Consider the following 27,953-nt stretch of genomic DNA (forward strand, 5'->3'; position numbering starts at 1 on the left):
TTTGGGAGAGACTTCCAAATCCATATTTCATTTCAAGCCATTCACCAGCTGAATGAATAAAAAATCTTCTCGACAATTTTGGAACGAACTAATTGGACTTCATTCTCAACCTATCTAATCTATCATCAAGATCTATAAGAGGAGAAGAGAAGGTGAGGTGAGGTGAGGGGAGGTGAGGTGAGTTACACAAATGGGCTGCTGCAAGTACAGATAGAGAGATTCCTACCCCATCACTGTTATCTTACATTTGATACGATGCGATGCTGACACGCTTTGGGGAATTAGAACTGTAGGAAGCCAAAAATAAAAATTAAATAAATAGCCAACTCAACATGTCAAGAAATCCATCTCCATTTGCACATAATATGAACTTGTTCTTCACGCTGCACCTTTAAACTTGGCGTCGTATTCATACGGTTGCTGCATCATATAAAAGCATTTTTTTCATTAGAAGGTGCAACAATGCAGCAAAAGACGCACATTAACATAAAAGTGGGGCAGAGGCAGAATTCAAAAGAAATAGTTGGCTACAAGAATTTTTTCGAAGTTATTGTGGCTGCCTCCAGGGATGTCAACCAATCATGAGAACTTGCTTTACGAGAAGCAAAGGTGCAATTGGACCAGCTAGATTTGATCTAGAGGGACAAATTGTGGACAGCAGAAAGCCTTCTAGAACGCAAAGAACACAAAGTTGTGTGCCCCAAAACATTCAACTAAAATAATATCCCTAAGAAAGAGAATAGTTCCAGCCAGAGGCTGTGCGTTTTCAGTTTAAAAAATGTTCCCAAAACACTTTCTAAAATACTAGTAAACCGAATTCCTTCCATTCTCTCTTGACCGTGATTTCCCAGATTTGTTCTAGATTTACATTGAGATGGTTGCTCTAAACAGATACACATTTCATCAACGGAACTCATCTGTTTGGCTGAGTTCACAACTTGTTTTCTGAAATTTTATTGAAAAATTAGAAACTAGTTTGACAAAAATAAACACCAAAAACAAATTATTTTGATTTTTTTTTTTTTTTGGCATCAAGGTGTCCAGATCAAATGATTTTTTTTTTTTCTCCAGTTTCTTCACCAAACTAGTTTTTTTAAAATTTCCAAAAAACATATTTTGAAAACTCAACCAATCAATAAAATCTTTGGAGGGAAGCAGAAGAAGAGCCTCACAAGGGTCCAAATACATACCAAGAACATGGCTGAGATCAACCTCCGTGCAAACCATCTCTTATGCATTGCTCGTTGGGCACTCGCTGCTGCTTCAACAGTTTCAAACCGCAGATATACATAACCAGCACTGTTCCTGAAAGTAGGATTCACTAAGATTTAACTTCTGCTGATAACATTTCAGCCACAATGGGGCAAATAAAGAGACCAACTGTCATATTAACCCCAAATCAAGAGTCTCAAATAGATTGCAACCAGATTTGGTCATTATAACCAAGGCAAAATTGTTGCTTTGTTAGATCAAAGATGATATCAATCCAAGAAGTACCAGGAAGGATTACGACCACATGCCGGTAGATAAAATGACGGAGAGATTTGTAAGTGTGCAACATCAGTTCTAAACAAAGTAATGAAAGTACAGTAATGAATAACGCACACTACTTACAAAACTGGCTGACTTGATCCATATCCTCATTAGATTGTGCTCTTCATGAAATCATAAATGCATAAAGAATAGGCCAAGGAAATCCACTTCCCAGATTCAGAAGCAGTTATTGATAGCTTACAACAGGCATTTTCTTCCATGAGTGCAGGCAACATAAAAATGATTTCCAATTTCTTTTGCTCCTACGCGTAATAGCATTGGACCTAAAGGCAAAATAATGGCTTGGGGAAATTCGTTCTATAACAAAAAAGGCTATACCATCAAACAACAATGATTACATTGGAAGGCTGAGTGTGTTAACCCCTTGAAAATGATTTTTGTAAGGGTGGAGCAAAAAAAATGTTTGTTAATATCCTATTTCTACTCATTAAGTTGTTAACCCTTTGCCTACAAGTGTGAGAACTACTTCTTAACAATCATTTAAACAATTTCGTTTGTAAAATGACGATAATTGCTTGATCTTTGCGCAAGTTGTGATTATGTTGTGAATGATGCCAAAGTTCATAAAAACTGTGATTCCAAACCGAATCAAACTGTGTTTTTCTGCTTCAGTTTGGTTTGGTTCCAAGATTTTCATGGTATGGTTTGGTTTGGTTTGGCTTCAAATTTTATGAAACCATAGGTAGTGGTTTGGTCTTGGTTTACTCCCCCTAATTTTCGTGTATTGCTCCGACATACAAAATATAACTTCCCCAGTTGACTTTGGGAAAATTCTCAAATAATGTAAAATTTTCTTCAAAACAAAATAAACAAAATTTTAGACCTTTTTCAGATGCCTTATCATGCAAATCTCTGGAAAATAATAAAAACATCACTGATTCTTTTGTCTTGACCAGTCAAATAGACCAACACTGATATTTAGTAATATTACTGGGTATTTACCTTTTCATGTCCCATAAAAAAATTGAATATCAAATAAGACTCCCAATCTCACACCATAAGCTGCAATCTTCCGACGAGGCTAACAATATGGGAGAACTCATAATAGTCATGTTAAAATCCACCTACTCTCCACCTACTTCACCCACTTAAACCTACTCCACTAAACCTAACCCACTACACCACTACCACCTCACCTACTCCACTAAACCTAACACACTACACCACTACCACCTCCACTTCACCTACTCCTTACCTACTACACACTCATCCTCTTCTATATATAGGAATCATGAATCATTGTAATAGAAATCAAGATAAATCAATCAATAATACAATTCTCTATTTCTCTTTATACATTAAATTTCTACATGGTATCAGAGCTATAGGTTAAGCTCTTGGTGCTCTTCGCCTTCTGGCGGGCGGCAACTTTGCCTTAACCGCCCGCCAGACCTCAACCAATTGAAACCTCCAACACATAATCTCTCTCTCTCTCTCTCTCTCATCTTTCCTCTTTTTCTACACAATATTTTTGTACCACCGCCCACTCCATGATACCAATAATATTATTATTATTATTATTATTATTATTATTATTTTCACAAAAAAAAAAAAAAAAAAAAATTCATTCCAGTTGATTTTTCTGCATTACCACACCTACTATTCGAGTTTGCCAAACACACTTGCTTTATTCATTTCAGGGATCAACCCCGATCACAATTTTACACCAAAAAAAAAAAAAAAAAAAAAAAAAAAAAAAAAAAAACCACAAACAACACCCACAGATTTGTTTTCTTTTCTGCAGCCGGCCACCCACCGCCCTCACTTCTTCACCTATGCCGCCGGTCTTTTCTTCTTGCCTCCGTCCTGGGCGGCCCTTGATGGTGCTGCCTCCGTGTTTCCCACGCCGCCGAGCACGTTCACTCCTCCCTGCTCCTCCACTACAGCATATGGTGGACCTCCAAATCGGAACATCACGGTGGCCTTCCGCTTCAGCTCCTTGTTTTCTGTCTTTAGCACACTTATCTCTGCTCGCGCATCCTTATACATGCGTTGGAGCAGAGCCAGCTGGGAGTTTAACTGCTGCACCTCATTTGCCCTACTCTGCAGCCGGTTCGACAAGTTTGTAACCGCAGTCATGGTTTCCACACATGACTTCAATGTATACTGATTGGCTTCCACATCCGACTGCACTGCCATTCTTTGCTCCACCGACCGCATCGGAAAGTTCAACGGAGCAAACTCCGGGGCGCTTGGTTGAGGTTCCAGTGCCACCGCACTAGTTATCTCTCTTGTTGACTCGTTGAGGTCGGGAAAGAGGGTGAGCAGACCGCGGGAAGACGAAGCCATTTTCTGGGTTACAAAGTGTTCCAAAGTTTCTCTCTCCGAAGAGGCAGAGTTTTTCAGAGACGGGTTGGTTTCAGCGGTTTCAGACTGGTATGCACAGCCTCCGCCTCACCCTTGGGTTAAATAGCCAAGGCAGACACGCGCATCGCGCGCCACTTGACGCCAGACGACAAAACGGGCGCGCAAGCCAATGTGGTGACGCGCCTCGCCATCATGTCCGGCACACCTTTTTATGACTTGGGCTCGCCTTTTGATGGCACGCCTTTTTATGACTTGGGGCTCGCCTTTTGATGGCACGCCTTTTTATGGATTGGGCACGCCTTTTTATGGCACGCCTTTTTGAAAGATTGGGCACACCTTTTGAGGGTGCGACTTTTTAAGGGTCCGACAAGACTCTGTAAACTGTCCCGACATTGATTCCGGTTAGCTCCTTCATGGGTCCGACAAGACTCTGTAAACTGTCCAGACATTGATTCCGGTTAGTTTCTACAAGGGTCCAGCAAGACTCCGTAAACTGTCACCACAACTGTCACCACATTGTCTGCTACAACGGTCCGACATGACCCCATAAACTGTCTTCTACATCGGTCTGACACCGCCATCCAGTGTCCTCTACACCGTTATGACACCACCATACAGTGTCCTCTACATGGTTATGACACCCCCATACAGTGTCCTCTACAACGTTATGACACCACCATCCAGTGTCTTCACCAATGGTCTGACACGACCATACAGTGTCTCTTATCCTCTTTTATTTTTATGTATTTTCTTGTTTTGTTACTCTCTCCACACTCAAGTTGGTTAGTTCCTATCCCCCTTGAGTTTGCGGGTGGCTGTTAAAATCCACCTACTCTCCACCTACTTCACCCACTTAAACCTACTCCACTAAACCTAACCCACTACACCACTACCACCTCACCTACTCCACTAAACCTAACACACTACACCACTACCACCTCCACTTCACCTACTCCTTACCTACTACACACTCATCCTCTTCTATATATAGGAATCATGAATCATTGTAATAGAAATCAAGATAAATCAATCAATAATACAATTCTCTATTTCTCTTTATACATTAAATTTCTACAAGTCACATACCCATACAGGCCAGAACTTTATGAAGTAAACCTATAAAAACATATAAACTGAAACAATTCCACTATAGTGTCTAGAGAAATTAGTAAATGTAAGGCAATAGAAGGTGAAGACAGACAGCATTGCAATGTCCTATATTTATTATACTTGCAACTTGATAATTTTATTCCACATTTGACCAGCAGATTAGTATGAGATGCAATCATATTATACTGGTCCATCTTACGTAGTTCATGGGATTAATAATTAACTATACCAATTAACTACTCATTATTACAAATAATTGACTACTAAGTACATATTATTCATATTAGGATAATAACTTCATGTAAACAGATTGGTAGCAGGAAACTCTTCATGTAATTATGATAAAAAGTCCTAAAGGTTGCTTTCTATTTTTATCCAGACAATGGGAATACAGTATCCCAATATTAGAATTTCCTTCCAAACATCCTAGTTTCATTTTAGTGTGTAAAATGAAGTTGAATTCTAGAAAAATATTGTAGCACTAGAATTCTCTTGCAAACGAAGAGATATTGGCATTCACACACATGGCACATTGACCTTTAAAGCAATACACAATAGACAGAAAATTGAAATATCTTTAAAATAATTCTATGCTACTGATACAAGAGAGATGCATTTGAGCAACTAATTATGATTCTCATGCAACAAAGGAGAGATACATGAAAAACACAAACAGGACACTTGACAACAAATGGATTATTACAATAAACTGTTTGGCTTACTTGTCTACATAGATATGCTTCACACGACCATAATTCGAGCATTCTTCTTGCACGTCCTCTGTAATGTCCAAATCAAAGTCCGGTTCGGTCTGTAACACATTTTCAAAGATGAATTCTTTCCACACAATAGAGAACTGGAAAGTTTTGGGAAAAAGAAATAAAACACCACGGAGAATACACACCTCTGTTGCTGGATCAAACATATTCTTCAAGAGTAAACACTCGCTGGGCTTCCCAATAGGCTCTGAGGCCACAGAAGTTACAAGTGCAGGAAGTGCTGGAGCAAGAACTGCAGATTGCCCACTGATAGGCAAGGTGATGGCTTGTTGATTTGAAGTTGCACCATTAACTGGCACTCCAAGAGACCCCGCAATACTACAGAAAGGATTACATTTAAGTGTATGCTATGGTTGTCAGGAAACATATAGGATGGATAGTGATAAATACACCAACCTAGTGGCAGTACCACTGCGATCCAGCTTCTGCATAAGCAATGCTCTTGATTGAGCATTTAGAGACTGTATGGGAATATACCATATGTCAGCCAAGTACAGTTTCTGAGAAAAATCGTGCAGCAAAATAAAGCATATAGCTTGTCTGTTGTTATAATTCAATTTTTTTTTTTTTTTTTTTTGCTGGCTATACTTTTTGACCATTAGGAGCTTAGTTGCCCAAAGTGGGAGTGGGGACAAGAGCGGGGGTGGAGGAGGTTTCTTAAGTTGGGAGCAGGGGCGTGTATATATTTATTTCCTAAATATATAAAGATCTTCTAACAATTATTTTTTGCTGTTTAATTGTAATATATGTATTAAAATATGAATAACTATTAGATATTCATGTTAACTACAAATTGTCTTCATTAAGTATAAATAAATATTATATAAATAAAAACTACTAGAATAAGTTTGAGGATTTTTATTTATTTATTTATTTTTGAGATTTCTATCTCAGTTGGGAGTGAGTTTCTTACAAGGTTTTTACTTATGAGTGTGGAATCGCGTTTCTTAGAAAGAAAAGCCACTCGAGCAAAAGGTTCCTGCTACTAAGATTAGGAGTATGAATCAAGATTTACAAGATTTGTGCCATTTCATTAATGAAGTTTGCTATTAGTACTTGATTACAGTATTTCTACGCTTTTTATATCGAGATATATCATTCTTCACCAATATTTCTCTCACATTCCTTTTCATAAATTTTAGAACTTTTCATCCACCTTTCTAATTCATAAACCAACAAACTGTCTATGACCCCTTTATTTATTTTTATTCTTTGAAGGGTTAATTTCACTTCTATACCCCTGAACTATTGCTAAATTATCTACTTTGTCCTTGAACTATCGATTGAGTCTATTAAACCCCTAAATTATATAAATCAAAGTCTACTTAATTCTTTAACTATTGATTGAATCTATTAAGTCCCTTGAGTATTTAATTCAAATCTATTTTGCCCATGAAACGATTATAAAAATAACATATAAGCCCATAAGTATTATAAATTAGTAAAAGACCCTACCTAATTAAGATTTTATTCCAAAAAAATCTTATTGGTTGTTTGGCAATGCATTAAATAAGTGCACTTATTTGCTTATTTACTATAAGGCCAAGTTTGGCAACCCAAAAATAATCCATCTTTTTATCTTTTTTCCATCACATCACCTCTCGACTTTTCTGCACATCTTTTCGTAAAAAGGCAAAAAGTGCACTTATTTAGGTCATCCCAAACAACCCCTAAGTTGTCATATCATCTCTTTACTTTTTTGAACATCTTTTCGTAAAAAGTCAAAAAGTTATACTATATAAGCAAACCCCAAACCACCAAATTTCTATTCTGTCTTTAAATGGTGTTTTGTTTCGTTGTGTTTAAATTGATATTAGAACTTGGTTTCTCAGCCTTGCCAATGAAATTATATGAGTATTATGTAATTTAAATAGAATTTTTATTATTTGTTGATAATTTAAATAATAGTAGTTCTCTACAAATAATAATCGAACAAAATAATACATTAATTAGGTTATTAAAAGAACTTAACAAAAAACGTAAAAACAATCAACTAGAAATATAAACGAAATTTGACATACAATACCAAATAAAAATAAACAAGTAGCTATTGTAGAAGATAAGCGAGAAATTCCTATAGACAATTACCCTTATCCTATAAAGGAAATTCACTAGAAGAACGGGCACCCACTTTTTAAAGACAACATAATTTTTAAGATTTTTCTAGAATAAAATCTTAACTAGGTAAGATCTTCTACTAATTTATAATACTTATGGGCTTATATTTTATTTCTGTAATCCTTTCAAGAACTAAATAGGTTTGAATTAAATATTTTAGGGGCTTAATACACTCAATCAATAGTTCAGGACGAAGTACATAATTTAGCAATAGTTTAGGGGTAGAAAGTGAAATTAACCCTTTTTTTAGAAGTCAACATTTTATGCATTTAACCCACCATAAAAACCTACTCACATATCACACCATTAACTTCTTAAACGAATTCCAATGCAAGGAAAAAAAATATTGTAAAACCATATGCCATGTTCCAATTGTTATACATCTGCCCATGGAAAATGTTAAAACCTACCATCACCTACTCCACCTACCACCACCTACTACACACCTACCACTACCACCTACTACCACCTACTCCACTACATCTCCTATATAAGGAGCCCCTCACCATTTGTAATTAATAACATACAACAATCAATAATACAATCATTTCTCTTTATACATTAAATTTCTACATGGTATCAGAGCAGGTTTAGAGCCTAATATTTTCTCTTCCCCGGCGGGCGGCAACCTCACCTTAGCCGCCCGCCGGACCTCAACTTATTCCGTTTATTTTCTACACATACCTTCCCATCATTGTCCAAATACTTTCAGACTATGTCTCCATTGTGAGTCTTGAGAGCCTTGACAGCTTTACCCCTTGATACACCTGCCTGTGTCATCACCAAATCAATGTCACGTGGCTCCACCCCAGTCTCGTCAATCTCTTCCTCTTCCTCATCCACTTGTGCTCCAGTAGCAGCAGCAGAAATGAGAGACCGAGAGAGAGCTTGAAATGATGCTATGTTTGCAAGAAGGTAATGTGGAATGAAACTGTTCTTCCAGATTTGAAGCACCAAGGATGTTGCTTGACTATGAGAGAAGGGTTAACTTGGCTAGAAAAGATGAGATGCCCAAATCAGAAAAAATAAGTGATAAGGCATCTGAGAGTATTGGTGTTGAAGGCCTTGGGGAAATCACTCCTGAAGCTCAACAATACATTTTAAATTTGCATTCTCGTTTGTCTTCTGTAAAAAAAAAAAAAAAAAAAAAAAAAAAAAAAGGAAAAGGAGCTGCATGAAGTCAAGAGGAAAACTGCAGCTCTTCAAATGCAACAGTTTGTTGGAGAGGAAAAGAATGATTTGCTGGATTACTTGAGGTCACTTCAACCGGAGAAGGTGGCTGAGTTATCAGAACCAACATGCACTGAGCTGAAGGAAGTGATCCACTCTGTCATACATGGTCTACTTGCAACCCTCACTCTGTCATACATGGCCTACTTGCAACCCTCACACCACCCTCTTTCTCTCTCCTCAAAACCCACGCCTTCTCACATGTTCCTCACATTATTTCCTTTTTGCTCCCAACCCTCCTGTCCCATTATTTCCTCTCCCACATGCACTTTATGCTGAAATATTTTTTTTTAATCAACCCACTCCCTCTCTCTCTGGTCCCTTTCTCTTTACTCATTATTCCCCTTCTTCCCCACTCTCTCAGTATATATATATATATATATAAAACCCATCATTTATTTTATTCTTATTTTGTACAAACCCATACCCACTCTAATTCATACCTACTCATTTTTTAAAACGCATGCTGATTCACGCTACCCCTCCTTTCCCTTTATTTATTTTATTTTATCAACCAAAAAAAAAAAAAAAATTCCATTCTTTCGAAATCTCTCTCAGATTCTTCTCTCTACAACCCAATTCATTTTCTTATTATTATTAGAGACTGAACCCTCCTCGGGCCACCCAATTCACTTTTCTTATTATTATTATATACACTTTTTCATTCTAACATATTTTCCACCGCCCAACTTTTCCTTGAACCTCAACTTTTTATCTTTTCTTTTAAAACGAACAAACCAAAAAAAAAAAAAAAAAAAAAAACCTTCTATTCATTCCATCTAATTTTTCTGCTCAGTCTTGTACCTTCCATCCATTCAGATTTGCACAATACACTCATTTTATTTCTATCGGGACTTCGCCCTGATCATAATTTTACACCAAAAAAAAAAAAAACAACAAACCACAAAACAAACAAAACAACCACACCCACAGTGGGATTTTTCTTCTCTACTCTGCTGCCGGTCTCTTCTTTTTGCCTCCGTCCTGGGCGGCCCTTGACGGTGGTGCCTCCGTGCTTCCTAGACCACCAAGCAAGTTGCCTCCTCCCTGCTCCTCCACTACAGCATATGGCGGACCTCCAAATCGGAACATCACGGTGGCCTTCCGCTTCAGTTCCTTATTTTCCACCTTTAGCACACTAATCTCTGCTCGCGCATCCTTATACATGCGCTGGAGCAGAGCCAGTTGGGCGTTTAACTGCTGCACCTCATTTGTCCTACTCTGCAGCCGGTGCGACAGGTTTGTGACCGCCGTCATGGTCTCCACACATGACTTCAAAGTATACTGATTGGCCTCAATATCAGTTTGCACCGCCATTTTTTGCTCCACCGACCGCATCGGAAAGTTCAACGGCGCAAAACCAGAGGCGCTTGGTTGAGGTTCACTGGCCACCGCACCAGTTATCTCTCTTGTTGACTCGTTGAGGTCGGGAAAGAGAGTGAGCAGACCACGGAATGAAGAGGCCATATTCTGGGTAGCTGAACGGGAAGACGAGGCCATGTTATGGGTTGCTGAGTGTTTCAGAGAAGGGTTGGTTACCGAGTGTTTACAGAGTGTTTCAAGATTTGCAGCTCTTAGCGACAAGCTCTCAGAGAACGAAGAGGTTTCAACTGGTTTGTTATGCTTCCAAGCCTCAGCCTCCGCTTCGGTTTATAAAGACCATGATGAAGAGGCAGACACGCGCATCATGCGCTGCTCGGCGCTAGACGACAACATGGGCGCTCCTTTTGATGGCACGCCTTTTGATAGATTGGGCACGCCTTTTGATGGCACGCCTTTTTGACAGATTGGGCACACCTTTTGAGGGTGCGACTTTTTATGGGTCCGACAAGACTCTGTAAACTGTCCCGACATTGATTCCGGTTAGCTCCTTCATAGGTCCGACAAGACTCTGTAAACTGTCCCAACATTGATTCCGGTTAGCTCCTTCATGGGTCCGACAAGGCTCTGTAAACTGTGACAGATTGGGCACACCTTTTGAGGGTGCGATTTTTTAGGGGTCCGACAAGACTCAGTAAATTGTCCCGATATTGATTCCGGTTAGCTCCTTCATGGGTCCGACAAGACTCTGTAAACTGTCCCGACATTGATTCCGGTTAGTTTCTACAAGGGTCCAGCAAGACTCCGTAAACTGTCACAACAACTGTCACAACATTGTCTGCTACAACGGTCCGACATGACCCCATAAACTGTCTTCTACATCGGTCCGACACGAGCCAGTGTCTTCTACATCGGTCTGCCATAACCATACAGTCTTCTACAACGGTCTGACACGACCATACAGTGTCTCCTATCCATTTTTTATTTTTCAGATTATTTTCTTGTTTTGTTACTCTCTCCAAACTCAAGTTGGTTAGTTCCTATCCTCCTTGAGTTTGCGGGGGGCTGTTAAAACCTACCATCACCTACTCCACCTACTACACCTACCACCACCTACTACACACCTACCACTACCACCTACTACCACCTACTCCACTACATCTCCTATATAAGGAGCCCCTCACCATTTGTAATTAATAACATACAACAATCAATAATACAATAATTTCTCTTTATACATTAAATTTCTACAGAAAAATATTGTAAAATTTGTGCCTTGACAAACAAATTATCCTGCAAACTATTTCTGAGTGTAAAAACTTTCAATATGCTTAGCTCTTGGGTACTCTGATTGCCCAACAGCACTGCACCACAGTACAATATCAGAAATCTCTATCGTGATAACACCAGTCTTTATTGATTATATAATGACAAAATTGGACTCACCAAACCACCCCCATCATCATCATCAAAGTCAGCTGCTTTGGCTCCTGAATCTTGCACTCCAACATGATCTGTAACTGATGAAACCTGCAAATGAATGTAGAAGATCAGTCAGAAAAATTAACACTAGCCCTGAAAAGAATATAGCCAGTCACAGTGGCATAAGTACAAAGAAATGACAAACAATGTAACCATTATGTTGTAATCACATAAGTTCACAACTTCATAATTACCAAATCTGAAGAACCAATAGGTACAAGACTACCTTGATAATTCGACCTGCAATCTCCAATTTTCCATTCAGACTTTGAGCTGCCTTTGCATGTTCCAGTTGAGCGAACTACAATATAACAGTGAAGAAGTAAATCTTACCAAAAACAAATACTAACAAAAAGTCAATTTTAGTAGTCAACATCAAGTTATACTAACCTGAATAAACCCAAAACCTTTGCAGTGTCCTGTTTCAGGGTCAGTAGGTAGTTGCACAAGCTCCACAGGCCCAAAAGCTTCAAAAATCTGACAAAGGACACCAATTGTTATAAAAGAAGCTACTTTGTACACTAAATTAATAGATTACCTATTCAAAAATTCACCACAGTGAAGGAAAAAATCCACTGGTAAAAATCCATTGAAATTCTCTCACTGGTGGAAGCTACAGGCAAGAAAAGTACAAGGTAAGGCTGAGCGAAAAAAAACAAAAAAACAGCAAACCAGTCCGATCCAGACCAAACCACAGAGTTTGGTTTGGTTTTCTCAATGCACGGTTTGGTCCTAGTTCTTAAAGTCAGTGGTTTCATAATTATGCTTCCAGTTTGGAATCGAACAGGATAGTTCAGATATATACATATATATATATATAATTTGTTATTTATAGTAGAGACTCAAGTACTTTATTAGCATCCCAAATATATTCATAAGCTGTAAATCCTCTACTCCAATTGGTTGGAAGGGTCTCATCATCTAGCTTGTGTTGTCCATTATTTTTTAACCTCGTTTTTTTTAATAAATTTTTTAGCCCTCATTACTTGCACCAAAACCCCAACAGTTTCCCAAGTGTAATTGAATATAGATGTGTCCTGCATGGCCCATGGGTGCCGCATAACCAAGCCAACTACTTTTTTCATTTGGAACTCTTACCGTTCAATCAATCGAGCTAGAAGCAATTGATACAAACATTATTTTAAGGAACCTGCAGAAGTGAAAGAGAATGCTTCGAAAATATGAACATCTCTCCTGTGAGATCAACACAAAAAGGAGCATATCATTGAAAGAGAAAAGGAGTGAAGCAAGTTCCACTATCTCACAGTTATTAGATTTTTAAAAGAGGGAAATAGTTGAATTTCAATAAGGGTGGAAGATAAAAATGAACCACAAATTCCAAAAGTAGCAGGAATCAACACAAAAAGAAGCATATCATTGAAAGAGAAAAGGAGTGAAGCAATTCCCACTATCTCACATCACAGTTAATAGATTTTTAAAAGGGGAAACAGTTGAAATTCAATAAGAGTAGAAGATAAAAATAAACAGCCGTGCTACCGACCCCCAGCTGGGGGCACCCCCAGTGGCAGGTGGCACACAGCCAGTGGCTGGAATCCAAGAAAAAAAAAAAAAAAAAAAAAAAAAAGAACTGTTTTTTGACCAATCACCAATGACCCCCAGCACCCCCACTAGGGGTCTAAGTCATTTTTCAAAAATAAATCACAAATTCCAAAATGAAGTCTAGAAACTCTGCAGACTGAGGGGGCGGAATCTTAAAGAAAAATATTATACATAAACATATTTTTCACCTTATTTTCTTACCACTGCTAGACACAAAGGCAAGGTCCCACGTATTTATTAAAGTGAATCCCACTACCTTTGTATCTAGTGGTGAAATCTAGTGACAAATCAATTTACATAGCATTACTCAATTTTAAAAACCTGTTTACTCCAAACAAATCCTCCCTAAGACAAAATCTAGACCCAAGTTCAAAAAATAATCCAATGTAAGACAAAAATGCGTGACCCATAAGATATGGCCCTCTGTCGACAAAACAGATTCCCTCTAAGCAATATTGGTATAAAATCTAAGCAAACTAGCACATGCCTCTTGGTAACTAAGTGTATGGGGAGCAAATATTCAGGTGAGCCCGTACTCCTTTCTTCCAAGCTCCGCTTCTATCCGATCACCTGCGTACACAAAGGCGGTGAGCTACCCGGCGGTATGTGGCCGAAAAACCCCTCCGACGGTCAAGTTAGAACACACACCAGGGGATAGATAGAGAGAAGGGAAAGTGTTGAGTGTTTAGTATATATCTCACCAAATGTCCATCTGTCCGCGTATGGGGGGCGCAGATGTGCTTATATATACCTTCTGCACCCCAAATCTACTCCCAGTGACCTCTCAACACGTGGCACTGCTATCCCATCTGTCAGCATAAACCTTGCTGAGCACCACCTAACCCAACTGCCTGCCCATTCTTTTGGGAGCTCGACAGCCGGGCAGTTCCATCTCGACCATCGTCTGCCATGTTGCGCTTCATGCCCAAGGACTCCAACAGCTAAGCTCAGATGAGGACCGGACTCGGCGGCATCTCGGCAAAGCCGAGCTCGGGACTACTTACGCTTGTCTGCGGTCGACCTACCTGCCGAGCAAACAGGTACCTCGGTCCAACCTTGCCTTTCCTGGCGCTGGACTTTTCACCTAACCGGCTTCGTAACCACGGATCCTTGCAGCTCGGTCAATCAACGCGCTACCTTAACCGAGCAGCTTCCTTCAAGGCCGGGCCACACAACTTGGCCCAACACCTGTTCGGCCCAAATCTGTCTAGCACAACTCTGTCCGGCCCAAATCTGTTCAGCCCAACTCTGTCCGGCACAAATTCCATATCATTAATCTCCCTCTCAATTGCCCCTTAATTCCGTCCGCTGAAGCGAGACTGGGATTACCTATCCTGACCGGGGTAATACTTCCTCGGTCCTCAGTATGCAAGATGGTGACCGCACTAAGAAGGTGAGCAAGGTCCACTCCACGACTTCTTTCTTGGCGAGCAAGATCAGCTCGTCCAAGGAACTCCAAAGAAGGCGAGCAACATCAGCTCAGCAAGGAACTCCAAGAAAGGCGAGCAAGGTCCGCTCCGTGACTTCCTTCTTGGCGAGCAACATCAGCTCGGCAAGGAACTCCAAGGAAGGCGAACAAGGTCCGCTCCGCGACTTCTTTCTTGGCGAGCAACATCAGCTCGGCCAAGGAACTCCAAGGAAGGCGAGCAAGGTTCGCTCCGCGACTTGCTTCTTGGCGAGCAACACCAGCACGGCAAAAACTCCAAGGAAGGCGAGCAACGTCTGCTCCGCGACTTCCTTCTTGGCGAGCAACATCAGCTCGGCCAAGGAACTCCAAGGAAGGCGAGCAAGGTCCGCTCCGCGACTTCCTTCTTGGCGAGCAACATCAGCTCGGCGTCTTGCTTCCAAAATGATTGTCAATTGCCCCTTTTCCTCGGCCTTCTGACTGACAACTTCCAAAACCAAACTCCCTAGATCTCTTCCACGATTGTTCGCATCGCCATCCTCTAAGCTTCCCACCGGGATAAATCATCTCAATTGAATCTTTTGAGTTGAGCAAATCATCAACTCATTTGGCCAGAGTACATCATCTCGGCTGAAACTTCGGAGTTGAGCAAATCATCAACTCATTTGGCCGGAGTAAATCATCTCGACTGAATCTTCAGAATTAAGCAAATCATCAACTCATTTGGCCGGAGTATATCATCTCGGTTGAAACTTCAAAGTTGAGCTAATCATCAACTCATTTGGCCGGAGTAAATCATCTCGGCTGAAACTTCGGAGTTGAGTAAATCATCAACTCATTTGGCCGGAGTAAATCATCTTGGCTGAATCTTTTGAGTTGAGCAAATCATCAACTCATTTGGCCGGAGCACATCATCTCGGCTGAAACTTCGGAGTTGAGCAAATCATCAACTCATTTGGCCGGAGTAAATCATCTCGGCTGAATCTGCAGAGTTAAACAAATCATCAACTCAGTTGGCCGGAGTAAATCATCTCGGCTGAATCTTCGGAGTTGAGCAAATCATCAACTCATTTGGCCGTAGTAAATCATTTCGGCTGAATCTTCGGAGTTGAGCAAATCATCAACTCATTTGGCCGGAGTACATCATCTCGGCTGAAACTTCGAAGTTGAGCAAACCATCAACTCAACTGGCCGGAGTAAATCTTCTCGGCCTAAACTTTGGAGTTGAGCAAATCATCAACTCATCTGGCCGGAGTAAATCATCTCGGCCTAAATAGAAAAGTTCTTCAGCAAAAGTAATTCACTTCATGGCCGGGGTATTCCTCTTCCCTCCAAGTTCTCCAAGTAGTATGCCTCCTCGCCCGCCAAACCGGTTATCTTGTAGGGTCCTTCCCAGTTTGCCCCCAGCTTGCCTTCGCCCGGCACCGGTGTGTTGCCCATGACCTTCCTTAAAACCCCATAAGATAACCGTTGGAGCGCCGGCACCCTTTTAGTCTCCCGTCGGCGAGCTCAATCCCTCAAGACAACCTGCAAGTCACCTGAACGAACGGAGTAGGAATATCTCGACGTCGTCGCCGGACGCAAAGGATGGTAAGTACTATCTTGCACGCTAGACTTCTCTACAAGCGCGTCTGAATCTCCCACCCTGTAACTTCTGGCGATAGAAAGGAAGGGAGTATGCCGCTGGCTCTGACTGCCTGAACGGTGTGGTTGGGTGCGCTCACTGTGGTCTCCCACTCCAGCACACCCTTCCCCTTGACATGCCGTTTCAGAGCTTCTATCTCCGCCGCCATTCTCTGGATGACGGCATCTTGGTCCCTTAGCTTGTGTTCCAATCGCCTGGCGTGCGATTCTCTCCGCCGCCGGTGACCGTATGGACTCCGAGAATGACCAAAGCTTCTTTCGCGCTTATCTCGCGCGTCTCTTGAATGTCCTCCTGGAGAAGTCTCCAAGTCCGCCATAGGAGGAATGGCTGGATGTCCTTCTCTCCGTCTGCCTGACTCCGGAGTAACTCCGTCGATAGCAGACAACGGAATCTCGTTGTTGTTCGCCATGGACGGCGATCAGATGAGTCTGGAAGACAAGGTTTTGTCTGTCAAGTTTCCCACAGACGGCGCCAATTGTACGGGGAGCAAATATTCAGGCGAGCCCGTACTCCTTTCTTCCAAGCTCCGCTTCTATCCGATCACCTGCGTACACAAAGGCGGTGAGCTACCCGGCGGTGTGTGGCCGGAAAACCCCTCCGACGGTCAAGTTAGAACACACACCAGGGGATAGATAGAGAGAAGGGAGAGTGTTGAGTGTTTAGTATATATCTCACCAAATGTCCATCTGTCCGCGTATGGGGGGCGCAGACGTGCTTATATACCTTCTGCGCCCCAAATCTACTCCCAGTGACCTCTCAACACGTGGCACTGCTATCCCATCTGTCAGCATAAACCTTGCTGAGCACCACCTAACCCAACTGCCTGCCCATTCTTTTGGGAGCTCGGCAGCCGGGCAGTTCCATCTCGGCCATCGTCTGCCATGCTGCGCTTCATGCCCAAGGACTCCAACAGCTAAGCTCAGATGAGGACCGGACTCGGCGGCATCTCGGCAAAGCCAAGCTCAGGACTACTTACGCTTGTCTGCGATCGACCTACCTGCCGAGCAAACAGGTACCTCGGTCCAACCTTGCCTTTCCTGGCGCTGGACTTTTCACCTGACCGGCTTCGTAACCACGGATCCTTGCAGCTCGGTCAATCAACGCGATGCCTTATCCGAGCAGCTTCCTTCAAGGCCGGGCCACACAACTTGGCCCAACACCTGTTCGGCCCAAATCTGTCTGGCACAACTCTGTCCGGCCCAAATCTATACAGCCCAACTCTGTCCGGCCCAAATCTGTCCGGCACAAATTCCATATCATTAATCTCCCTCTCACTAAGCATGAAAAAAACTTTACATCTCCTGACTAACCAAATTATCTGCACTACTCCACCCTAACCAAATCAAAGAAACACCATAGCATAAGCATGACTTGGGGGCTGTTTGATCAAGCTCAGAAAATTTTCAGTATCGAATTTTTTATGCTAAAATATGTAAGCACTAAATTTTAAAATGAAAAATAAAAAATCATCTTCTACTGATCATATTCAATATTCAATGACAAGTCAAGTCTCTCTGTAACTTAAAATTAAAATCCAGCCAATTTTCAAATTTAAGTGGAAGGTGATAATGCAATATCGAACACATTTAATTACAAAACCACTGAATATGTTTAGGTTCAAAAACTTCATTGTGTTATCAAATAGACCCTTAGACAATGGAAAAAGATCAAGACCCCTAAAAAGGCTCCCCTAATTTACCCACAATAACATGGCAGGTTACGTGTCAATTTATTATTTGCCACAAACTCGACCATGTAGGGTCAAACTCCCTTACCATTTCATTGTCGGTCCCCCCCATAGGAGCTTCTTGCTACTAAGACCCCCACCCCTAAAAAAAAAGGCGCTTACAATCTCCTTTGAAATGTGATTTTCATAATCCAATATAGTTCAACTACACCTTAAAAATTTTAATAGCATTTTCCAACGATTCCAAGATTTTGTAACATTTTTTTTACTGTAACTCCCAATGGCAATGAAAAACAACTTTGAATTCCAACCACCATACTTGATCCATCTCATTGTCTAATTTCATCTAAAGAATATATATTAGCTAGAATGTGCAATGCTCATGTTTAAGGAATTCTCTCTTTTCTCTTGGAGAATTTGTAAACCACCTCCCTCTCATGATGGATTTAAGGCCTCAATCCCTACCAAGATTTTAAATTCTCTTTTCCCGAACCAAAGTCCTCAAAATCTCACTTCCTTAGCAAATTAGCTTTCAACCTAAGAAGCATGAATACTTCTACAGAGGAAACGTGTCGTGTTCGACATCCGTGTCCGACACAACACTCTTTGAACACTCCTAAAAGCATGTTCGACACTTCAACATGTCTTGATTAAAAAATCAAATTCATAACATCGGACACTTTAGCAACACTTCACGGACACTTTGGCGGCACTTCTTGAATACTCTCCAAATAAGTCTTATAAGATGAATTCCTTCATTATAACAATGTTCTCCGTTCTTCATAACACAACTTATACATCTTAAAAAAATTTTGAAACATATATAAGATGGATACATTATGTGTAATATAATGTTATATAATTGTTTTGCATTGTTTAGAATGTAATTGCTATGTAAATGATATCTTGATGTTTAATTTATGAAATATATAACTTTTTAATGTAAAATATGTGTTATGTTATATTTTTTATTATCTTTGAATAAATTATTAATATATATGACATAATAAATTTATTAAAATATAAAACTTTAACATGTTCCCAGTGTGTCATGTTCTACATTTTTTTAAAATCGACACGTTGGCATGTCAACATTGTGTCCGTGTCTATGCTACTTAGCTTTCAACACAACTTGAGCTCAACATAAATCTAATCACTCCCATCCCATGACATCAAACTCTTTCCACAACTAATCCAAAATTCTGAGGCATGACCAGTTCAATGATATAAAGAATGATGAGTGAACCAAATAATCCATAATGAATTTCTTTGAGACCCATTCAAACCAAACCCGATTCATTATAACCAGTTGGTTAAGCCCCAGGCTCCTCTTCTTTAATCGTCACTCGACCACTACCGGTGGAACGATTGAACTCTTCACTCTTAAACAATTACAACCCGCAACTTCATAAGGTTTCAAGTCCTAACTCTTCTACAATTTTAGATTAGAAGCATGAAGACTGATGGAGTGATGTCTATGTTATCTCTCTTCTTAAAAAAAATTACTTGAGTACTTTGCAAATATAGAGAAAAAAGTAATAGACAATATATATATATAGAGAGAGAGAGAGAGAGGTGAAACAAAGAGCCAAAGACTGTCTTTCCCGAAGTGTCTGTTGGTTGATTCCAACAAAGTGACATAAATGAGAACAAAGCTAGAGAGTCAAAAGAAAAAGACCATACATGTGACTTGAGATTATGTGGATGTGTGCATTTCTAATTGGGGAATGGGATAGCAAAGGCTAGGCAAACGCACATACTTTAATTTATTTATTCAACGTGTTTTTTTTGCATCTACGATATTTTTATTTGAAAAATAAAGAAAAATACCAGAAGAAATACTTAAAAAATTTAGAGTTCTTTAGATAATTTTTCTATAGTTTTAAAACCTATATTTTTTATTTATATATAATTTTAAAATACTTATGTGGTAATTATGTGTCATGGTTCAATTCCAATGGACTCTACAGTTGAACCAATGATCATTGACACTATCCTTTTTCTGGTTTCCTCAACAGTCTGGATTTTAGAACATTCCTACCATTGAAATACTTCCAAGATTTTAATAAAGGTTCACAAGTGTCCGCTAGGCTGAAAACCAAACAACAAAACAATTCAACTCTGATTTCTTAAAATTCGTTGTCCATTAGCTAGACCATTACAAAAGTTAATTTCACAAGCAAAGAAAAATTCTAAGCATCCTATCAAAAATATTTGAAAAAGGAAAATCCCTTGAAGAACAGATCATATTTCCACTTCATGCATATCCCGTTGAAAACAACTGGTCATAGTGGAAATAAACATAGTCGAAGTGAAATTTCCCTTGAAAACAACTAGTTATAGTGGAAATAAGCATAGTAGAAATAAACAACTGATTATATTTCCCTTGAAGAACAAAGCATATTTCCACTTCAGGCATGATCATTGATTCACCATAACCAGTTGGTTCCTATCATGTTGGTATATGCTTATTCCACTTCGCTATAACTAGTTGATTCACTATATTTCCACTTCATGCATATCGTAGTTCCACTTCAACTATGATGCGTATCATGCTTATTCCTTTAAGAGATGTGATGCGACACATGCCCCAAATTTTTTTCTAAAACATGGGTCACAATTGTTCTATGTGTCAAGTCTGCATGAAACTATGAGACATGGAAACTTGCCTTTTATGGCTAGGGAAATTGGAGGCCTAATAGTACCAAGCATCATAGAGGACAAAAGACCTCTTGCCATGGTGGTGGGCAGAGATGGACCAACAAAGGGTCTGGTAGGGGCAACTGTCACCCCAATCAAAAAACTTCTTTAATATTGTAACAAGTCCCATGTCCATGTTTGTGCTCATGCTTCTTAGCTAACAGTCATGGTAACTCAAACAAAAAGCATGCAGCACTGAGCTTCATTCCCCTAGCTCCTTATGGTACCCTCCATACATTGTTCACCCATTCTTAAAGCTCTACCTTCTTTGACAACGACAAGCCCCGTCTACCAAACCTACCCACTAGACAATTCCATATGAAAGACATTGTATACCTACAAGATCCGTCGTCCACCTCCATTCATATTCTGTCCTCTACTGGCCTCCCAAAAAGATTTTTGGCTGCCGGTCCTTCAGCTTGTAACCTCCCCACTGAACTCCTTGAGCACTTCCCGCACCACAAGCCAATCACCTCCACCAACATATCTTTAATCTTAAGCAAACTCTACCTCCCTTTCCCAATAAATGGTCACTTCCAAATATCTCTCTCCCTCAACTGACAAGGCTTCGGCAAACTATGCATCTGTCACCCATTACAGACCACCAGAATGTCGGGAACACTGACCCATCTACAGCTCCCTGGGAGACATGACATCACAACTCAACCACTGCTATCTTTGTAAACCACCTTGCTTGACTATTGTCGTCTTCAAGAACATCGATGGTCTGCCACTGGACTTGGAAGATCCTTTGTCTTACCATGGAAATACAGCACATTACTATATTTTTACATCTGTTAACAATCACTCACCATTACTGTAATGGCTGCCTTTTGCAGTGTGGGCTAATCTGGTATTTATAGTGCTGCTTCTAAGAACTCCTCTTTTTCTTTCATTTTTAGGTTTATTTACTTAATTTCCCATCCATAGGACCCGGCATTTTCTGCAAATCTTACACCATTCTTCCTCCTTTAACAGCAATGGTAATATTTAAACAAGCTAAAATTGAAAACATTCAGTAATGAAAGTCATATTACCTGTTTAAGCTGAAATTCTGTCATGTTGAAGTGCAAATTCCCCACATACAGTTTTCTATCAACTGCACCATAGGGTCCCACAACTAAACCACCAGCAGCAGCATTAGTTTGAACAAGGTTCTTTTCAGCTTCCGATGGTTTAACCATTACAGGTTGTCCGAGAAGTAGGTGGCCAGAGAGAGCTATAGCCATTGGCACAGACATTGCATCATAAAATTCAATATACCTGCAGTATCACCCAAGGACTCACAATAAGTTTGCCAGACCATACGAGACAAAAATACAATTATAACTTACAAAGCAGGTATCTACGGAAGGTAGGAAAATCAAAAACTCTCTTAAGTGCATATGTGCCAAGCTGAATTTCTTCTCTCGTATCTAAAGTTCATGAAACAGAAGACGTCAGCTACTCGTGACAAAATACAAACTGGGATAATTAAGACATATCAAAGTGATTCACAAAAAAGATAGTTTTAGGAGACTCGGATAGAATAGAGTGACAAAAATCAAGGGCTATGACTACCCAAAAGAATTAGCACTTTGTCAGGCCAAACTAATACGTCTGCAAAGCACAATAGCAGTTAACATTTTTGTATAAATTTCCTTCGAAATGGTTTGGAAAAATTTAGCAATGACATGAACTCCAAGGTTGGGATATAGAAGCATGCTCAAAGACCAAGTACCAACTTCTAACCACATAGGCAAATTAAAGAGTTCAACCAACTTCTTTATCAATCAACAAAAAAGGTAAAATCATCTTAAATCAACTAAACTGTAAAAATTCCTAGGGAGTTTTTCTCCAACCAGGAAAGGATTTTATCAATCAACAAAATCTGCCTGGCAGGATTAAGAAGTACCTAAGGAATTCTACATATATGGGCACAGGGAAAGCTAAAATCAGACTCAAGCTGATGAACTAAACATGTTTGTATGGTCTCCCATAGAACATGTATAAAATGGTCCACACGCTTTTTGACAGAAAACATGATCAGGGCTTATAACATAAAGAAGCAGCAAACTCAATCATGAATTGTGGAGAAACCACCCTCAGCCAAAACCATCAATTGACAGCACTATATATCTTCCAACTCCCACAAGCAATATTGATGCCAGAACAAAGACATATCAAGGATCAAGACACTCTCCCCAAGAATTGTGCCAAATTTATTCTTAAAGAATAAGTGCCTTGCCATCGAATAAACTTGACTGGATCTAATGTGAAATTTCCAGTGCAGAGTTAGAAAAACTATGGTAGCGTTTGGTAGAGTTTTCTAAATATGATTTGATAATAGAGTTGTATTTTGAGTTTGTGAGTTTTGGAATTATGATTTGAGTGTGAAAAATTTGTTTGATTATGAGTTTTAAAAAGAGTTTTGAATTAAGTTTTGGAGGGAGTTTTTGAAATTAGAAAAGTTTTTTGATTCAAAAACTTATAGCTCATAACCAAACACACAAACCTAAAATTCTATTCAAAGCTCATATAAAAATTTAAAAAATTCCAAAAATATTTTTTATTTACAATATAAAAATAACAAGTGCCAAAAAAAAAAAGCGAACACTGCTCCGGTCAACCGGCCGGACGTCCGGGTTAGCCAAATTTTCCCGCTTGGAAAGGAGTTTTCAAAAGTGGGTGTGGAATTATAATTTAAAAACTCAAAACTAACACCACACTCATGAAAGTGAGTGAAAATGTGTTTGGAAAACAAAACCAAACACAGCCTATAAATAAAAATTGCAGGAAGCAAACAAGGAGAACACAAATACATTTTGGTTGTCATTGGATGAAAACAGTAACAATATACACTGGGTAAAGAAAAGAAAAAACAAAAGAAGAAACTTAGGTTCCTAGTTGCACGAAACGGGGCATGGATGAGAGCAGGAGCAGGAGCAGGAGCAGGAGGAAAGAAACAAGGGCATATAGAAGTTTCTTTGGTTGAGAGCAGGGGGTGTATTTATTTATTAAATATATAAAGATATTCTAACAATTATATTTTGCTTCTTAGTTGTAACATATGTATTAAAATATGAATAAATATTAGAAACTCATGTTAACTACAAATTATTTATTAAGTATAAATAAATCTTATATAAATTGTCTTTATTTGAGAGGTTTCTATCTCACTTGGGAGTAAGTTTCTTACAAGTTTCTAACTTGGGAGTGTGGAATCGTGTTTCTTAGTAAGAAACGCTACTTGAGTAGAAGGTTCCTGCTACTAAGCTTAGGTTCATGTCATCTACCTTGAGCACGCAACATGAATTGTTTAAACATGAGTGCAAGGTAATCCCACCACCCCTCATCATGGATTCTTTATTGCAATGCTAGTGAATTTAAGAATAAAGTTATGTTTAATTTTTAAGACGAATTACACTAACGGTCCCTCTAGTTCGGGCCTTGTGTCACTTTGATCCTTGACCTTTTAATTGTGACACATTTGACTTTGAATTTTGAATCATATTCCAAATAACGACAATTGAAGATACCATTACTCAATTTCAAGGATAAAGTAGTCAATTTCATAAAATATAAACTAATTTGATAAAAATAAATGTCAAAAAAATATTTTTAAATTTTTAAAAATTATTTCTACCCACTAAAGATAAAATTATGTAAAATTGATAAATCTTTTAGACATTTATTTATTTATTTATTTTACCAAATTAATTTTTATTATGTGTTTGGATGATAATCATGTAATGGGTGGTTAAATGTGTCACAATTGAAAAGTCATGGCCCAAAATTATCCGAGCCCCAAACTATAGGGACTATAAATTTTTAAAAAGAATCAACAATTACTTTCTGACTACACTGCACATAAATGATATGCTTTTTAGCAAAAACACACTTACCCAACTCCTTTTGAACGTCTTGAATTCCGGTCCATGATTAGACGAACATCCCTCACCTGGATATGAAACAGTGAATGATTTAAAAAAAACAAAAAAAAAAAAACTTGCAATAAACATAGAAAATACATGTCATTATGGACAAATTGTCTATAACAACACCTACTACGGGGTGTTTCATGAGATCATCAGCTTTAACTCGTTTGTATATTTTCACTCACCCCACATACATAGAATGTTGACACAAGAAAGTCATTATATTACTCGTAACTGAAGGCAAAGGAGCATTTACTGCAACAGGAAGGAGATGTATCTCAATAACATGTATTAACGTTCAACGTAGTGTTTCAAGTAACAAGGACATGAATTGATCATATACATGTAGGCGGCAATGAAAAATCCAAGGCAACACATGGCATGCAATAAGAAAATACATAGAGCACAATGCCTACTATAGCATACAATAGTCTAAAAATAGATCATTCAGATAATCCACAAAGCAAGAATATTAAAAACCCCACTAACCTTGCCTGCTTTTGAGAAAAACTCATAAACATCTCTCTCGGTTGCCTTCAGAGGCATCTGCCGACATCATATTCATACAAGAAAACAGGAATTAGCAAAAAACAAGTAGAAAGAGTAGTATGGGCATGTGAATACAAGAAAACAAGTGCAAACAAACAGAACCACTAAAATTTCCATTCCCATCAACTCCTTAAAATAGAAGACAAATATTATCCATCTACCTGGTATGCAAAAACAGTTCTTTGGTCCCTTTCTGGATCAGCTTCAGGCTCCACCGCTTCTTTCTTTTCTTTGAGTCTCCTGCCATTAAAATTGATTTCAACATAATAAGAAGGTATATAACAGAAAAGGCAGTTCACTACTTTGACATGCACAACCTTTTATGGATGTAACAAAAATAGGCCATGATAACTAAAAATATGAGTACATAAGAACATTAACATGGGAAAATTGAATTACAATTAGGTATTTAACTAGTATTTCTTTTCTATGCACAGCATCCATAAACTTCAGACAAGACTTCGAGAGTGAGTTTCAACTTTCATTAAAAAAAAAGATTGAAAGAACACTGGAAGCATGTAGACATCAACAACAACAACAAAAAAAGCCAAGTTTTATAACCATGATACAAGTAAGTTGCCTTTTAGTGTGATGAACTCAAGTGTACGAGGATTTTTGAGTGTTAGTTCTGAAGAGTTTTAGTTATAAAACTACATGCATTGAAATTGACTAGATTTCAACCATTTCAATTGGAAAACTTAGAGATTTGATCCATAGTTCTACTTATGAAATACCTTGTGGAGTATGACGTGGGCGGTGAACACTCTATTAAAGGGGATGTTAAAGCATTATCATCTATTTAGTAAAACAATTAATTCAACAGGCAGTGCATGAGAGAGGATAAATGACAAGCATTGCAGACCTAAAAGTCAACATACTTCATTCAGCATCATCTCAATCAAAATCTCCCATGTATACAGTAACCTCAAGGCCAATTACATGCAAATATTAGATGCTTCAAAAGTTTATTACAGACCTCTCTGAACGATTAAATTTGACAATTAATATCCATATGATTACAGAACATAAAGCCATAAGATGCATTGTAAATCTATTTTTTGATACAGAATCTACCATGAAGACAATGCATACCTTGAAGGGCAAAATAAAAACACAACAGACCTTATCAAAACCAATTTGTGGAAAAGCCACTTTCTTCAATGAAGCCTTGAAGAACTTGCCGCATTGTTAGCCCATTAGAATGTGCAAACAATCCATCTATGATTTCAACCCAAGTTAGAAATTGTACACAGATGCATGAATTTTCATTTTCTTATGAGTTCTTAAGTTGTTTTAAGTTGATAGTAAAAATATAGCATATAAGTAGTTTAAAATTCATGAAGACAAGCTTCCAACACAATCATATGAATGACACCAAGAAAATGAAAGGCATATAATCAACATTCATCTGTTTATATTGATGGTAAAACCTGCTAAATGTTTTTACGCTGCAACTCAAAGGGCAAAATGAAGCACATAAAAGCTTCTCCAACTCCATTTGCATAAATCCCCCTTCCTCTCAGTGAAGGCTTGAACAACTATATCATTGTAGTCGTTAGATTATGCAAGTTACAACCTTTAGCGCAGGGAATTATTTCAAATTTTCTAAAGGGTGAAGTTTAAACATTTACAGTCATGATGAATCAAATGCATAGGAATTATTCACAAGGAACTCTTTCAAACAACAGCAGAATATATATATATATATATATAGTCCAAAACACCAATTGGGGAGGAAAGAGTGAGATACCACCTGCTGTCTCTCAATTCAAGTTCAGTTTCCCTGTCTCTCAAATATTCCTTGTCTCTTTCGCGATCACTATCGTGCCTCTTCGATGACCTCGACCGACTCCGGCTTCTCCGGTGCAGCTCAACCTCCTTCTCCTTTTCTCTCTCCTTATCTTTCTCTCTTCTCTCCCTATCTCTCTCCCTCTCTTTCTCCTTATCTCGCTTGTCTTTTTCCCTCTCCTTATCTTTCTCTCTGGAGCCCCTCTCCCTCTCCCTATCTTTCTCTCTAGAGCCCCTATCCCTCTCCCTGTCTCTGTCCCTCACCCTCTCTCTCTCGGACTCCCTATCTCCATTTCTGCTAGTCCTGCGGCGATCTTTGTCTCTCTCAACATCTCTCTCAGAATCCCTAATTGACCGCTCTCTCTTGGACCCATTCTCTTCCTCCCCTCTCGATTTCTTACTTCTCCGATGCTCCTCCTCTTCATGGCCGCTGTCTTCCTCTACGGACCTCTCTCTCCTCCTGTAACCTTTCTGGCTCTTCTTCGTCGACGAACCGTCTCGCTCGCTCTCTTCCACGGTCTTCTCCAGGTAATCGTACTCATCGAATTCCATTTTCAACTTCTCTCTCTCTTCAAGGTTCTTCAAGATTGATCAGGAACCTCGAAGAAGGGATACCCCAAACCGTGAGCTTGTCGCTGTATCAGATCACTCGATTTCTTTTGTTCTTTTTTTCAGAGTCGACCACTGGAACACTGGTTCTCGCGTCTTGAGGGTTTCTTAAGTGGTTTTTGGGGATTATTTATTTGGGAATTTATAGGCCTTTACCTTCAAATTTTAATTACAAATTCATGAAACAATTTAT

The 27,953-nt window shown here is 39.2% G+C and overlaps 1 protein-coding gene across 2 annotated transcripts; it reads right to left on the bottom strand.

Annotated features, from left to right (window-relative positions):
• Nucleotides 1-27,881, bottom strand: LOC114293563 (uncharacterized). 2 transcript variants are annotated; one of them, XR_014365425.1, is made up of 14 exons: nt 27,117-27,875; nt 25,525-25,603; nt 25,304-25,360; nt 24,782-24,837; nt 21,935-22,160; nt 12,291-12,377; nt 12,127-12,201; nt 11,865-11,948; nt 6,147-6,211; nt 5,876-6,068; nt 5,694-5,782; nt 2,497-2,575; nt 1,191-1,305; nt 1-420 (listed from the first exon to the last, which is right to left on the bottom strand). XR_014365425.1 is itself a non-coding variant. In XM_082922576.1 (13 exons), exons 1-13 carry the CDS (start codon nt 27,701-27,703, stop codon nt 379-381), a joined length of 1,755 nt encoding a protein of 584 aa, XP_082778702.1. In that variant the 5' UTR covers nt 27,704-27,881; the 3' UTR covers nt 1-378. The 2 variants fall into 2 exon arrangements, 1 of the variants encoding a protein (XP_082778702.1); XM_082922576.1 differs by lacking the exon at nt 2,497-2,575 and having other exon boundaries at nt 27,117-27,881.
• Between the last annotated feature and the right edge of the window lie 72 nt (nt 27,882-27,953).

The sequence above is a fragment of the Camellia sinensis genome, chromosome 4, assembly GCF_055761805.1.
Source record: "Camellia sinensis isolate YWXY chromosome 4, ASM5576180v1, whole genome shotgun sequence".
NCBI classification, from domain to species: domain Eukaryota; kingdom Viridiplantae; phylum Streptophyta; class Magnoliopsida; order Ericales; family Theaceae; genus Camellia; species Camellia sinensis.

Coding starts and splice junctions, on each gene's coding strand:
- LOC114293563 (XM_082922576.1), bottom strand. CDS start 27,703: ATGGAATTCGATGAGTACGATTACCTGGAGAAGACCGTGGAAGAGAGC. Junction 5,783..5,875: donor TGTTTGATCCAGCAACAGAG/GTGTGTATTCTC, acceptor AATGTGTTACAG/ACCGAACCGGACTTTGATTT. Junction 1,306..5,693: donor AAGCATATCTATGTAGACAA/GTAAGCCAAACA, acceptor TCCTACTTTCAG/GAACAGTGCTGGTTATGTAT.